Here is a 15,335-nt window from a genome sequence, read left to right as displayed (position 1 = left end):
CTAGGGGGCAAGTGTAATGCTGTAAGCAAAATTCAGCAGGTAAAGGTCAGTGGAATTTTCCTTAGAAGTAGTTCTTGGACAACTGTGGGCAACATTTCTTTGTCTTCTAATATGGCTTTCTAATTTTTGCTTCCAAGAAACAATGGGGTACAAAGCATATTGTCTGCGTAAGGACTCAAACACAAATAGTGGTGATCTCCCTGTGTGACTGTCTGCAAAATGCCAAGACTGGGTTAAAAATCAGGGACTTTGTTTTAGAGGGAAAAAAAAAAGTGTATCTGTTTCTAGACCTTTTGAGGTCAAGTTTTCAGATGTTCCTGTATGTTTCTAAGAGATACTATTTACCTAAATGAAAAAGAATAACAAATGTATAAGTGAAAAAAACCCCAAACAAACACAAAAGACATTTCACATAGTCACGTACTTCCACATGCTGTGTATTTAGGGGAAAAGACCTTCATGTGCCTTAAAATAATGAAAGTTAATAACATGAGGAGCAGCACAATCCACACTGATTTATTTAATTTAACAAACAACTGAAAATTCTCATCTCTACAGCTGTATATATACTATTTGTTGTCAATAACATTAGAAGATTGAGCCAGCAGGTCACCTACAAAGCTTCCTTCGGGCTTCTTCATCACCAGGAGCATCTCCTCAGGCTTCTTCTGTGCTGCAGTCCAACAGCTGTCTTTTGCAATATATCCTGACTGTCATCAGATTTGAGCTCTGTATCACACTGTACTTATTTTGGTAGAGAAGTAGGCGTGTGTTTGCATGTGACAGGGGCTGGGGGTGGAGGTTTCACTTTGTACTTCGTGCCGATAGATTACTGTGCCTGTCTGTTGGCTTTTCTTATTTCTCTTACACCTCTTGTGGGTGTCTGTGGGGGATAAAATAAGCTCTGGCTTTGGATTTGATTTGCACTGCGAATTTGCTTCTAATTGGCACCACCCACACCAAAGTCTAAAGTCAACATTTTTAATTTCCAAAGCCAGGAGGCTACTACAGTGAGATATTAAACAGCTGGCAAAACTCCATTGCTGCGACAGCGGTAAAAACTTCTCCTGCAGGGACAAGGCGGGCACTGAAGATCTCCGGGCCCTGCTTGCAAGCTGTTCCCTGGCCTGTCCCTTCTCACAGCCTTTGAGGGACGCAGCCTGAGGCATGCGGCTTTTAGCTGTGTGGTGTTTCTGTGGTGCAGCTCACGGGGTCAGAAAGGTTGTCATCCTTTGCTGAGGAGCCCTGCTGGTGTAGCTGAAGGGGAGGAACAGGGGTTTATATTATTTTTGCCTATCCCTAGCACTGATGAGGTCTAGTTCTGGCTTCAGTATTATTTAAAATAGCTTTATGATTGTTTTGTGTTACAGAGTCACTCTCCTTCTGTGCCTTTCTATCCTGTTCATTACTTCCTTGTTAAAGGGATTTAGATTCAAGACAGAAAATCAAAGTACCAAGTAGTTTTAGTGGTAACAGTGTGGAGCTTCTTCTAAGTGGCAAAAAATATGTATGTGGGTAGAACACTTTAAATTGAGGCTGCTAAGATAGACATGTACAGGCAATGAAATCCTAGAGGTTCCTGCAGGTTTTTTGGTTTGTTTGTTGGTTTGTTTTTAACCATGCAGCCTTTAAAAACGGTACTTGTGAATAACAGTATAAAATTTCACATAAAATCAGTGCAATCTTAGATCCACGTTCCTCATTTCTAGCAGCTTGGCTCACATGCTTAAACTCCTACTCTGCTTCAGAAGTGCATTCCAGTTGTTACTAATATGATATAGATAATAGAATCAAAACCAATATTTAAAAGCATTAGCCCCCAAAATAATCCAGCAAACCTATCCCTAAACTCTCAGCCAGATGCAGCCAGGAGCCAGACAAACAGATGATTGTTTGTGTTTTTCCAAATGAGCACATTGTATCAGGTTCTTAAATCCTTCCTTGGACAGCTCAGTAAAAGGAGGCTGAAAGCATAGCTACACGCCTGCCTGTCTCTGAAAACAGTGAACCCAAGACTGAAATGGGGAGATGCAGAGCAGCAGTGATTAGATCAAGCGCAGTACCAGGTGTGTGGGCTGTACGGCCACTAAACAAGGGTGGGGAGGTCGTGGTGCACCGTACGTACCACAGGGATGCGTTGGTTCAGCCCTTCTTTCGCGAGAGGAGCTCACTGCTTGTTTGCAATACAGTTTAGCACTTGCTCCCAGTGTCTCCTTCCCCAGCAAAATGAATGGCAGAATCTCCAAAAGTGGGACACTGAAGTGAGTATCTGTGACCTTGGGAATCTGCTTTGCTTTATGCTGCTTGACCTGCAGTACCAAATCCCACATGCTTTAACCTCTGGAGTCTTCTGTCTTGGGGCATTCTTGGGGCATTGTTCAGCTCTTTGGCATCAGAAAGCTGGTGGGAAAGGAGTAACTCTGCTTCCACCAAGCATTCAGAGTGCATGCGATAAAAAAGCGACATGTGAGGGGCTGCTGACAAGCAGCTGGAGTGGAAGAGATGGCCTTGTGCTGCTGACTTACCAGTCGACATTCTGCAGGCTGAAAGGAGATCATCAGTTCTCTGGGGAAAGTGTACAAAACACGAGCAAAGATGAAAAGGAACTTCAGAAGGGCCTTCAGGCCCCAGCTGAAATCTTGTGAAATCCCTTTGTGCCAGGCTGTCTGCAAATGTGCAGTGCAAGGAGACTCACGGGGAAGGCATGTGGAATGGGAAGGGAAAAGGAGGAGAAACAGCAGTTCCCTAACACCTCGCAGGAAAACAGTGTCATAAGCAGAAACTAAAAGTTAAGTCTTAGCTTTGTTACTGGTTTTGTCATGATCTGCACAGGTTGATGCTTGTTTCAAGAGATTGTATTAGAAGGCTGCAAAAAGGCCACTACAGGTGTCGCTTTTCTTGTGGAAATATCAGCATTCAGCAAACCTGAAATGATGGCCCTGCTGCATGCGTTGAGGGCAGGCATCCCCTCCTTCCTGAAAGTGTCTTTCAGAGGGATGGCTTAGCAAAATGCTTGCCTGTGTGCAAACCCACTCACGGCAGCCAAGTGCCAAGTGAGGAGAGGAGGTAGAGCCACAGTTTGGGAAGAGTTATGCCCATCCTCGTGGCCCCTCAAAAATACCGGCCCCTTATATGGCAGGAAATTCAGTGTGAGTTGAAGCTGTCAGAGATGATTTAGTTCTTGCTGAGTGCTCTTTGACTCCTCTCAGAGTCCCAGAATGACGCTGAGGTCAGGGACTCGGTGACTCCTGGCTATTAGCCCTGACACAGCTCTGGCGATCTGCTGTGCCAGCAGCTCATACCTATCTAATGTGGATCAATAAATCCCACCATAGGACCGATCGCTTGTCCCCACGTGCTGTGACTCCCCATCTCCAGTGCAAGGGAGTGGAGATGTGCCTTTTGTCCAGTAATTAATGTTTCCCTTCTATGTGCACTTCTATATAGAATTACTGAATTACTTCACATGGAGCCAGCACATCCAAACCCATTGATGACATTTCAAGCAAGTGCAGCACTTGTGACATTCATGGCAAAATCTCCACTGCTTTTATGCATCTCCCTTTTAGAGCTTAGGGTATCAGTGGTAACTCTATCCCTGATTATTTTTGGTAGAGTACCTCTCACCCACCTTATATGCAACTAATATGTTTGCTGTAGACATGGTGCTCCAGTCGCATTCTAGACCTATAATTTAATACAATGAGGAAAGGACCAGTAACTTCAGGGAAGCCCTAGTAGTTTATGTCAGCTAAGTATTTGGCTCTGTAAAGATTGTTGTTTATCAAAATATTGAAATTGTATACAAATAGCTTAGATTGAAAAAATAAAAATATATTTTTGTAAGCATTTTCCTGGCAGTGGTTCAGATACTCAAGTGTTCATTGGTCAGTAATAAAATTCTCATCATTTAAATGTCTGCAGTAAATCATCAGCTTTTTTTCAGAAGCAGCAGCTTACATGTTGTAAATAACATTATAAATATACCCACAGTAATGACTGCAACACCAGTTCCTTATATACACAGAAATTAGCCATTATTATCAATATTATTCTTTATTGCTTTTGAGTTGAAATAAATTTAGAATTTTATTAATATATGCTATTACAGCTCACTAATTCATAGATATTACATCAGTATGTCTCATCTCTTGTACAGCAGTTTGTAAGTTTCCTTCTAGTAGTCTGTTCAAATAAGTGTATCTTGCACTTGGAATCTAGGACGTGTGTGTGCTGTGCGCTTTACTCGGCTGTTTTTAGCGAGTCCCTTCAGTCAGCCGATAATTTGTCATGCTCCACATTCTGACCAGTTTATACTAGAATTTCTGCAAATTTCTTCTGCTTGCTATATTGACTCTGGCACTGCGGGGGTTCCCTGCACACCTTTCATTTAAACTCAAGAGACAGGTGTACTTCTTTGATCACAATGTAATCTTGCTCAAATCTAACAACAGTTTTGTTTTTTTTCCTTTAGATGCTGACTTGTTTGCCGCAATGGCAAGACACTAATTGATTTCAGTACACCCCAAATTTAACTCTTATTTCTATTAGGTGACCAGTATTGTTATACATCTGCATTCTCACAGTCAGGGCTTTCCACTGACAAAGCCAGTGGAGGCATTGGAAGGCTGTGTGACTGCTTCAACAAGTAACAGGGACTTTTCTCGCAGACCTTAGCTATGCAGAAGCTTTTCCTGTCACATGGACATAAAGCATCTTAGTTGTTATGTGTTGGGGTCAGCCTTTTTTAGTCAGAACAACTGGGCAAAGACTCATAAATGAATTAGACTAGCTCTTGGTCTTGCAAGTATTTTGTAATTGGAAAATGTCCAGTCCTGTTACCACTTCAGACCTGTTCATGAGTTCAGCCTCTGCTAATTTGCTGTTTCTTTCTTATGTATCTTTTCCATATGTCTATAAGTAGCATGTGTTTCATGTATGCAGGCTTGATCCTCCAGAACTTACGCACATATACAACTTGATGTAGCATGGATTATTCCATCAATAGCAAGTAGATCGCTCATACAGGGGAAGATGAGCATACCTGTGAATTCTGCCAGGAGAGGAGCTTTAGTTCAGGAATTGCCTTCCTTAGGGGGGGAATCTCCTCACTCTAATTTTTTAGTCTTGCAAAATCTTACCAATTAGTTTCTCTTTTATTCCAGAGAGCTTCTTGTCATGTGTCACTAGACAAGACATGATGACCACTAAATTTTCTGTAAGCAATAACAGAATCAAAGAAGAGAGACCTGCTTTGTTCCTACCCTGCCTCCCAGAGGGGGTATTAGCTGTGTTGTCACTTTTATCTTGTTGAAGGGTTTTTTCACCTAATTAAATTTGTCATGAACGTATATGATTTTTGTAATAATGATCATAATTTCCCTCAGGTTTTACCATGAATTCAGATCTTTGTGCCTCCACTGGAAACAGCTGTCTGCAGAGATCTGTGGTGCCCTTCTAACACTGTAATCCTCGGCAGCCGAGGGAAGTTTAGGGAGAGATCTCGGGATGGAAGAGTGTTGCCTAGTTCTATTAAATCATGTTAAAAAATCAGACAAGGAAAAATAAAGTTTAAACATGGCTTGAGGAAGCCTTTTTAGAGAAAATTTGTTGTTTTAAATAAGCTTTATTTTTACCAATAAGACTACTTTTGTTTTGCTGTGGACTTTCTTTGTGAAAATTGTCAGGAAAGAATAAAAAAATAGTAAAAGGATCCAAGCCCTGAATTAGTGCCTCTATGGTTACAATTTCCTTTACACTGCAGTTGAGTTTCCCTGTCAGAGCTGCAAGGAAACCTCTACCCCATGAAATAACAAGAGTGTTCACAATACTAAATACAAGCAGGTACAAGATCCTCTCTATATTTGCAAGCAACCCCTAAATTTTGTTGATGAACTCGTGGCATTTTCTTAGTGTTTCTAGAATAGATGACATCTGACATAATTTTGTAGATCCACATTAAGGGTGCGTAACACATGTAACGGGTTATGTACGTACATGCACCTATATATATGCATAGATGTGGACACTGTTGAACATCTATCTCAGTGGAATTTGCTGTGTTCATTCCTGATTCCTTTGAGGCGCTGGAATTTCAGGATCTGACGTCTAATAGGGAATCTCTAGATGTGTTGTTTCAAATGCTGGTTTAAATAATTAAAGAAAAGCAGCAACAGTACAGCACATCACATCACAATAGCAGGTTAAATATAGACATGGATTACAGACCCATTGTTTTCACTCCTGCTAAATAAGACAGTACTCTTAAAATGGAACACCACTTGACCTTTTGTGTCTCATCAGTCTGTGATAGTATTTAACTGATGCAGAGAGGAAACATTCTCCCCCTGGAACTGTCCCCTGACATGACGATAGCTACTGCTGGGTCGCACCATGCACAGGAGGCAGAAACCCAGCACTCCGGAACACAAGAGGGATCCTGCAGCTCGTGGAGGAGCTCTGTCCATGTCCCACAATGACACACGCTCTTTTTTCAACTTCTCTCAGCTTGTGCTCTCTGCTGGCCATCTCAAACCACCACCAGTGCTCAAACATTCAAAAGTCACTTACTTTGAAGTGGAAATTCTTGATATGCAAAGCAAGAAGCAGATCTGCATTGTGGACAAGGTGAGTCTCTTATTCCAGCACGCTGGGAGTGTGCCTAGTTCACACCGAGCCACTTCAGGGATTCTGTTTTCACGCTGTTGTGGTCTCATTCTGTAATAGAAATACTTTCATTCTTTTCTCTGTGAGATACTCAGAACTTCTCATTAGTCACAATCCTTGGCTGTTTTTCTCCAGGATTTTTACAAATAACCCAACATTGGTTTATTTTAGACCTCCTGGCTGCTCTGTGGACTCAAAATACATCCTCAGGCTTTCTCTTTACACTTAGAGTGCTTATTCCAGGGCATGATACTTAAATGTCTGCTTCAGAATGGATATTCAGTTTTAATACTGTTTAATTCAGTTTTAATATCCATTTGTAAGCTTAGCATCCTTGCAGTGCCCTGGGGTTCCCTTTGGCATCTAAACGTACCCAGCTGTGCCTTACTTATCAGATAGGGCAGAAACCTGGCAATTTTAAAAATTTTTTGTTTTTAAACAAAAGGTCTTAGCTAAGAGAAGTGCTTTTAATAATGTGAATCAAAAAATACGAACTACAGTCAAATTGCGTAAGTAGGATGAGATGACTGGGTAGGAAGGAAGTTTACAACACTGTAAACAACAGCTGAAAAAATGCTTCATAAATACTTTCATCACAGTTTTTGTGTTTCATTGTCTAGAAGAGCTAGTCTCTTGTATGACATGAAAATCCTAATCTCTTTAGACTATAGGAATTTTCTGTAACATATAGTAGGATTTTGAGACTTACTGTTTTACTAGAAGGAATAAAAAAATCCTTTATACTCACTGGGAACAGATGGAACTGGTGGGTTAGTTTGCTTCAAATGTTTAATTTAATGCCTTTGAAGCATGCAGGGTGGACTACTACCAATTTCTGGTGTTCCTGATCGTTGAAAGGGTGTTTTTGCAATTTGTATGCCTGGTTAAAGGTAAATGTCTCATTTGTTCATTCTTAATGGGGCAAAATATTTGTTGAGATTTTTTTTAATCTAGCTAAAAGGGAAACGTACAAAATGACCAAACATGATGATTATTAATACCCATTCTAATGATAGTGTTTGCATTATTTAATTTACTGACTGATATTTATGCAGTTGTTAAAAAGGTTTATCTAAATACTATACTGAAAGGTTTTGATCCAAAAAAGACTGCGTCTGTTTCTTATCTTAAGCTATCCTTTTGTGACATTAAAATAAATGTATTAGCAGAAACAGAATTAGACCAAGAACCACATTTCAGGAATCCTTGAAAACTGTTAGTCTTCTGTGACAACAGCAGACCTGTGTTTTAATCTTTATTCTGAATTTTGATGAGCCTGAACATTTTCTACACCTTCCCCAAATGACAGACTCTGTCCTTGTAGCAGCGGAAAGAGAGTTACGTGTGGTGATGGCAAAGTACTGTGTGAGGTAAAATACACACAGAGGAGCACAGCAACTGTAAACTGAAAGCATCTGCTCAGGAATCTCTGATCAATTTAAATGGCTGTGGCCAGCAGCATGGATTTATTTTTTGTTTGGTTGGTTTTGGGGTTTTTTTTTGTTTTGTTGTTTGTTTTTTTTGTTTTTCGCACAGTACTGAGGGACTGGTGCATGAATAGTGCAAGGCTGAGATTTCCAGGAGTGCCTAAAGCATTTGGATTTTGAATGCACATTCACCTGGCTGGCTAAATCCCTTAATTTGCTGTGATAATCCCTTCCTAAGGCAACCCTGAAAGTACAGAAGTGGAGTTCCTTGCTTCTCTGAACACTTGTTAGTATTGGTGAACTTCATTTCAGTTGATTATTAGAGCAATCAAAAGACCGTTTTACTGGATTATGCATAATCTTCTGCTTAATTAACTCTAACATTGGTACAGACCCAACATGACACTTCTAATGCCTGTTTGGAAGATAATTATGATTAGCTTCATTGCTCGGGATTGCATGTAATTATTACTTGTCAGGATTTATAATAGCAGAGAATAGGAACCATAGATTTTAAAATGTATGTATTTACACTCTTACTGCCTATTGTTAGTAGTTCAGACTATTAGAATTTAGCAAATGCATTTGTAAAATTCTCAGATTAATAAATATAAAGGGACAAACTATGTTATAATAGCAGAGAGAAAACCCCTTTCTTTCTCCACCTAACGGCAACTCAGGCAGTGATGAGATGATTAATGCTATGTGGTTAAATACCTGGCACTGCTTCCAGAGGGTTAGTTTCTGAGACTCTTGCACATGCATATGAATCCTATGCTGACTAGTGGGAGCTCCGTAAAGTCTGGAAGGAGATGATACGTGTAACTAGCTTCGGTATTTAGGAGGAAAAGAGTCTTGTGCTCAATGCAGTGTTAGGGATTTAGAAGAGGTGTGATCTCGAGCAACCAGTCGACATCAGTAGGCTCTGGATTTGGCATATCTAACTGTGAACTAATTCTGCATCTGTAAAATGAAAATAAAATTATCTCCTTTGGCTTTCTTATTCATCTCACTCTTTGGGGAAGGGTCAGTCACTTTATATATATTAACTGAGCTGAGTGGTTACTATAAGGTCCCAATTGTCTTTAAGATTGGCTTAAAGGAACAGAATAAATATGTATTTACCTGGCTTTTAAGCCTGTAAAGACCATTCACATTGTACCGCAGGCTTTCCTGCCCTCAGGAAAGGCAGAAAAAATGTATTGAAAGAAAGTAGTAGAAGAGGGAAACCCCAGACAGTTTGTCACGTAGTCATCCCCTCCAGGAGCTGGGTCTTCAAGAAAAATACCTAAGCTTGCAAAACTTGAAGTAAATTCACAAGAGTCAGCAAGACTGGCTGTTTGTTTTGTACATGCATACTTTAAACATAAAATATTATACAAAAGTATTATTTAATTAATTTAATATCGTTAATCTGCTCTAGGGACTTTCTCTGCTACAGATATGACGTTATGCAAGTAGCTTGGTGCACAAAGCTTTTCCAGTGAGTTACTTAAAGAATTTAAAAGAGAAATAATAAAAGCGTGAGATATTTTTCCCCAGATTTGTTTTTGGTACAGAAACTAATTCTAAGATGAGATGTCATGGAGAAGAGGCTTCAGCTTTTGGGGATGGGGAGAGAAGGGAGGAAACACAAACCTGTCTCAAGACTTTTTTCCAGTTATTCTACAAAATGTCCCCAAACTACTTCTAGCAGGACAGGAGGCACTAGTGATTTATAGACAAAAGGGGGCTACCTCTGACTGTTGGAAAAAGGCTTTGAAAAGGAGTTAGTAGGGATAGCTAATTTAAACCTTGTTGCAACCCTGTCTATCTGTCCTTAAAGCAGTACAGAAATGCGCAGAGGACGTACCCTGAGAACAGAAGGTACCTTTCAGAACAGAAAGTTGCCTACTCAGGCAGGAAAAGGAGTGGCTGAAAGCCACAATTAGGCAAATTTAGCCAAGAAATTTGGCCAATATTTTGACAGTCAGTCAAGGGGTGACACGTAACAGTTGGGCATCTTGTGGGTGGATCTTCAGTCACTTCAACACGCAAACCGATACTGAGATACTGCATTTTTTAAAGATATTTTTTGGCCAGTGTAAAACAGCATGTGAGCCTAGATGGTCACAAGTCTCTTTCCTTTTTTTTTTTTTTGCCTCACAATTTATTAATTGCTGTGGATGAAATTCCTGTCTGTAAACAGCAGAGGGCATGTAATTAGTGATGACTAATCTCATATGAAATATTTTCAATAAAAAGAGAGTCCCAAAATGTCTAAGGATTTTGGCTCCCATTTTACTTCAAAAAAGCTATATGAAACAACAGAACATACAAAATTCATCAAGTCTTAAAAATGAAAGAAAATAAGTCCTTTTTGTATTTTTCAACAAATTTCAGCATCAACCACAACTTATGAAAGATACATAGCTACTCAAAAACTGGTTTGCTTGTACATTATTCCAAAAGCCTGATGCAGGTTAGTTTTAAACTTATTGATGTGCAGTTATTTGATTTATAAATGATGTTAAGGCAACTCATAACTGTTTCTGTTATAGCATTCATTGTTACAATATTTTTTTCTTAAAATTAACTTGTAGTAAAATGTGTTTTCCTACAAACATAGTCCAGTATAATTAATTTTGCATGAGTTGCTTTTAAGGCAGAAAGTGTTACACAACGTAGTTTTTACAGAATAAGTCACCTCTGGGGATACCAGCAGAGAAAGCATTTTCCCATCAAAAGCCTCAGATCTCAGTAGTTTCGTGTTTCATGATTTTGCTAGCTAAGCTATAAGCAGAGGTGCAAAATCAGGCTTAGCGCTGCTACGCAGCGGCCCTCCTTTCCAGAAAACCAAGGTGCACGGGACAGAGCCTCTTTTCTTTGTGTGCTGCACAGATGATGGAAGCTTCCTTCTTCCTGCTCCTAAACCAGACCTTCATGCGTCCTGCACCCAGTGCCCTCTCCCACTGAAATCTCCAGTCTGCTGCCTCGGGCACTCACATGTTTACTTTTCTTAAATTAAAGGACCTTTGTATAGGGCCTGTCCTTTTGTTACGTATTTTTGACTCACCCACCAGAACACAAGTCTGTGTGTCAATTCAGTCACGTATATACACAACTCATCTTGCTGTTAAATGTTACACAACATATGTACTGCTACACCTTTGGCCAAAAAGATAAATTAGGGCTCATTCTGATTACTCCAAAAGGCTTGTCTGCCTCTGAAGGAGCTCACAAGTGTTTTCGTTTGTAAAGCACCTAGTAGCATCCTTGTATCTGCACACTGTGGCTTAACAACAGAATGGATTTACACTGGCATGTCTGCAAAATCAGATACAGGCAGAAACGTTATCTCCAGTATCAGAAATCTCTTATTCTTGCCTGTGTATTGCAGCAACGTCAGAAAGTGAGCAGCCAGGAAGAACAGTCGTCACCAGCTCTCTCTTGCATAGTCATCTGTAGCAAATAAAAATAACTTCTCGCATCATGACTTGGAGATTAGACATACCACATTCATTTTAGTTGAGCAAATGCAATCATTAAAGTAGGCAATGAAACTCTGCAGAAAAGCTCTCTGCACTACCAGGACATTGCCTTTTACATCAGACTCTCCTCATTAGCTTCATGCTAGGGAAGTATAGTAAAGAAGTCTTTTCCCAGGAAAGAGATTAAGATTTTCATTGCCTTATATAGTCTTTTATTTTTCCTAAATATTGCAATTTTAATATTTCACTTCAGAGGACTATATTCTTCCTTGTGGAAAATGAGCAGAACCCGTGCACTTCCACAGCTGCCTCATTTCATGTATAGGATTCTTAAGATCATCATCTTTCTCATTCAAACAACCTATCATTAGAGACCTCCTGCCTCCAATGCCAAAGAATCAGAAAGGGATGGAATAATCAGCTGTGTGAAAGGAGGGAACTTCCACGCGAAGAGCACGTGTTGATGCTCAGTCCCACAGACTAGGGATTCCCCCAGCAAGACAGGTGAAGGAACACAGCCACGAAACTGGCTCATTGCCGTGGAAGTGCTCTTTTTTACTTCCTCTTGCCAGGAGGATTTCACAGTGCCCTTGTCTTTTACTGAATGTTTTCACAGCATCCAGCACAATGGGGATCTGGTCCCTGCTGGGAGGCACTGCAAGGAAATACGTTACATTTACAAACATGTTATAAAGTCTATGTGTTTTCTTGCCTGTAAGAATTGAATTTTATGCCTACCCCCCAGTGCTGGAGGTGATGACAGTAGTATTTTTTTCCTCAGTTATTAGTTACACTTGGTGGATAAACATATTCAAATTCTATTGATGCGGTGCATTACACTCATTTCTTCCTGCTCTACTAGGAATGCACATCATTTAAATGTCAATATAGCTACAGATAGTTTAAGATTAAGAGGCAACTGGATGTATTAATTTCTGCTTGCTCTTTTGCTGTTACCACTCTTTTTTTCAATACGGCTTTTAAAATAGAATACCTGGAGAAAAGGCCTTTGATTTATCTAGGAGAGAGAGACTGGGGAGGAGAGAAGCTGGCAACTTTAGGGCAGTTAGCATTTGTAAAGGGATAATTTAAAGAATTACAGAAGCCACTACAGAAGACTAATACTTCAGCTGAGATTAATTTTCAAAGCTTAGAAGTGCCTTTAAATGACAGATTTTATACATCTCTTATTTTAGATAGAAAAGTCAAGCCCGAGGAGAAGAAAGTAAAATATAATAAATGATCCAAAAAATTTCAAGATTGATTCAAAGTTTAACAAAAACAAGAGAATGAATTCTTGAGACACCAGTGATGCTCCAGCTCTTCATGAACATAAACCATTCTGGCCAGCTAAGTAAAAGCCAGCTATGAACAGCCGTGAATATTGCCAAAACTGTATCTGTGGAGACAGATTCCCAGCCAGTGGGAAAATGTCCTCTTTCCCAACAAAGTTATAACATTTTACCCCAGCTGCACATTTGCCTTCTTGCATCAAAGATAATTCACAGATTATTGCAAATTATGAATGTACCGGAGCAATATCAGACTACAGGGAGCTGTAGGTGTTTTATTATTCTAAGAGTTAATCAGCACAACCCATGATGGAAATTTAGGTGTATAATGGGATCTCATATAGGCATTATTGAACATTAAAATATTCCCACCCATGATTTACTGGTTCATCAGAACATGCTTCAGGTTCTTTTGGAAATCTTAGTCCTGTGATTCTTCACAAAACACCTGAGCAGTCTAGTAATGGCTCTATAAATATCTAACAGTATATATTAATGCTATCATTATATTAGCCTATGTTTAAACAATTTGTTTTACAATTTCATAGTGCATTTGTTTGAATATTATTTCCTATTGGCTTATTTTCCATGACTTGAGAGCCATGTGTTATATTATTTTACGCTATTATGATTGATGTGTCATAAAATAATGCAAAAGTAATGAAAGTGCCATACCGATGAGAAAGAGAAAGAAATGAAAATAACACAATGAAATGAATTTGCAGCATGTTCCTGAAACAGGATTTAAAAAAAAAACCAAACATTTTCTATTTCATTTTAAAATTTGAAGTTGATACAAATTTACACATCCAGAGGTCTGCCAGAACAATTCCATTTTCCTAGTAGAAAGGCGTTGTGACAGAAACTTCCTGGCTAGTTGTGCTGCTGAGCTCTCAAGGTAAGTACAGCAGCCTTACTCCATTCTGTTTAACGAAAGAGGCAGAAAAAGCTCTTTACAGCGTCCGACAGTTTTTCAGGAAATTTCTTGCACAGGGAGAGGATTTTTTAATGTAAGTACCCAGCTAGCAGTAAAAAAGCAACGTAACAACTTGGCTAGTGTAAATTGCCATGACGGCACGCGGTAAGCATGTGGTTAGGTGCATTCTTAGATAATTTGACCCACAGTCACTGGGAGAGTCAGTTGGATTATCTCACAGGCCAATATTCATGTGACCGTGAAATAATCTAGGAGGTGGCTAAGCAATACAGCTCTCTGCTCACGTATACCGCAACAGACCTGAACTAAACTCCTGGTTCTGAGTATCTCCAGTTTCTGGAAAGACTGGCTTGAGATCAGCGCTAGCTCTTTAATTGGCAGTTTTCACTGGAATCTGCTGAGTAAAATACTAAATCCCATATAAAGCCTTTGTGCACTGGCTGACAGCACTTGTCTACATGTAGTTACTCCTATTCCATTTCCATGGTGGGCTCAGCTGTTCACATCTCCTTGGACACGATCAACACGCTGGCTCACCAGACTAAGAGCGCAGTGTGGGACACACCAAGGGAGGTTAGAGTAAAACAGGATCCGTTTCGAATAGTGTCTTTGAAAAATAACAGTAAGAAAAAGTAATCAGACCTGGAAGCCAAATCCACAGAACACGGATCAATTAGAACAGGTGTTTTCCTGATTAACTTTCTGTGATATGCTGCAAATTTCTAATAATACAGCATGTTCCCCAAGCAGGGACAGGGTGCAGAAGCAGTAATGATGAAGCATTTGTTGAGTGCTGAATTTGAAAATTGCCTGGCTTTCCAATTAGCTGATTATCTGTTCTGGGGTCAGATCCTGAGCTACAATAAGCTGATGTCACCCTTTTGAACAAATTTACCCTGTCTGAGGATGGGGCCGTCTGTGGTTTAATGAGTGGCTGGAACGGCAGAATTTCTGCAATTATGGAAAATGACTGCCTGTTGGGAAGCAGTGACTCAGCAGTGCAGTGGTACTGACATGTCACAAAGAGAAAAAACAGTCAAAGGGAAATGTTGAATGAAATATCGCCTATTTGCTAAAATTTTTTTATTCAACTTCGTATTGATATTCTGCTAACCTCTAACCCCTAAAATAATCCCTTAGTGCAAGAACTGTGTGATGCAATTACATACAGATCACCAGATTTGTTATAATTCCTTGACTTATAAATGTGAAAGAGGTATGAAAGTGGATAACTATCTGATTAGCTTGCACTCACAAAAGGCAGTATTAAGTTCCCATTATATCTTCCACTTAGGGCTCTGCCTTCAGTCATAGCGTAAGTTACTAATATGCTATTTTAAATCTTAAAAAGAAATATGATGCTTTGTGCATCACTGCATAAAGGAAGGCTAGAACTGGAATGGATGACCCAGAAGGTCCTTTCATTCTTGAATTCCTAAAAAATGAAAAGTTGCCTTGAATGGAAAAGTAAAAGTATTTTTTTCTATGAAGGTACAGGCAGAACAGGATTTGAGGTTTTAAAATCATCCTTTCTGAATGAAAA

General features: G+C 39.6%; 1 protein-coding gene across 1 annotated transcript in view; it reads left to right on the top strand.

Annotated features, from left to right (window-relative positions):
- Nucleotides 1-6,355: 6,355 nt before the first annotated feature.
- TECRL (trans-2,3-enoyl-CoA reductase-like) overlaps nucleotides 6,356-15,335 on the top strand; it is a 51,498-nt gene continuing 42,518 nt past the window's right edge. The window contains exon 1 of the mRNA XM_010088192.1: nucleotides 6,356-6,627. Coding sequence (XP_010086494.1) covers nucleotides 6,394-6,627 — 234 coding nt within the window. The 5' untranslated portion in view covers nucleotides 6,356-6,393. The remainder of the gene's footprint in view (nucleotides 6,628-15,335) is intronic.

Source organism: Pterocles gutturalis, unplaced genomic scaffold (genome assembly GCF_000699245.1).
Source record: "Pterocles gutturalis isolate BGI_N339 unplaced genomic scaffold, ASM69924v1 scaffold5002, whole genome shotgun sequence".
NCBI lineage: Eukaryota > Metazoa > Chordata > Aves > Pterocliformes > Pteroclidae > Pterocles > Pterocles gutturalis.
This window is presented reverse-complemented; position numbering and strand designations above follow the sequence as displayed.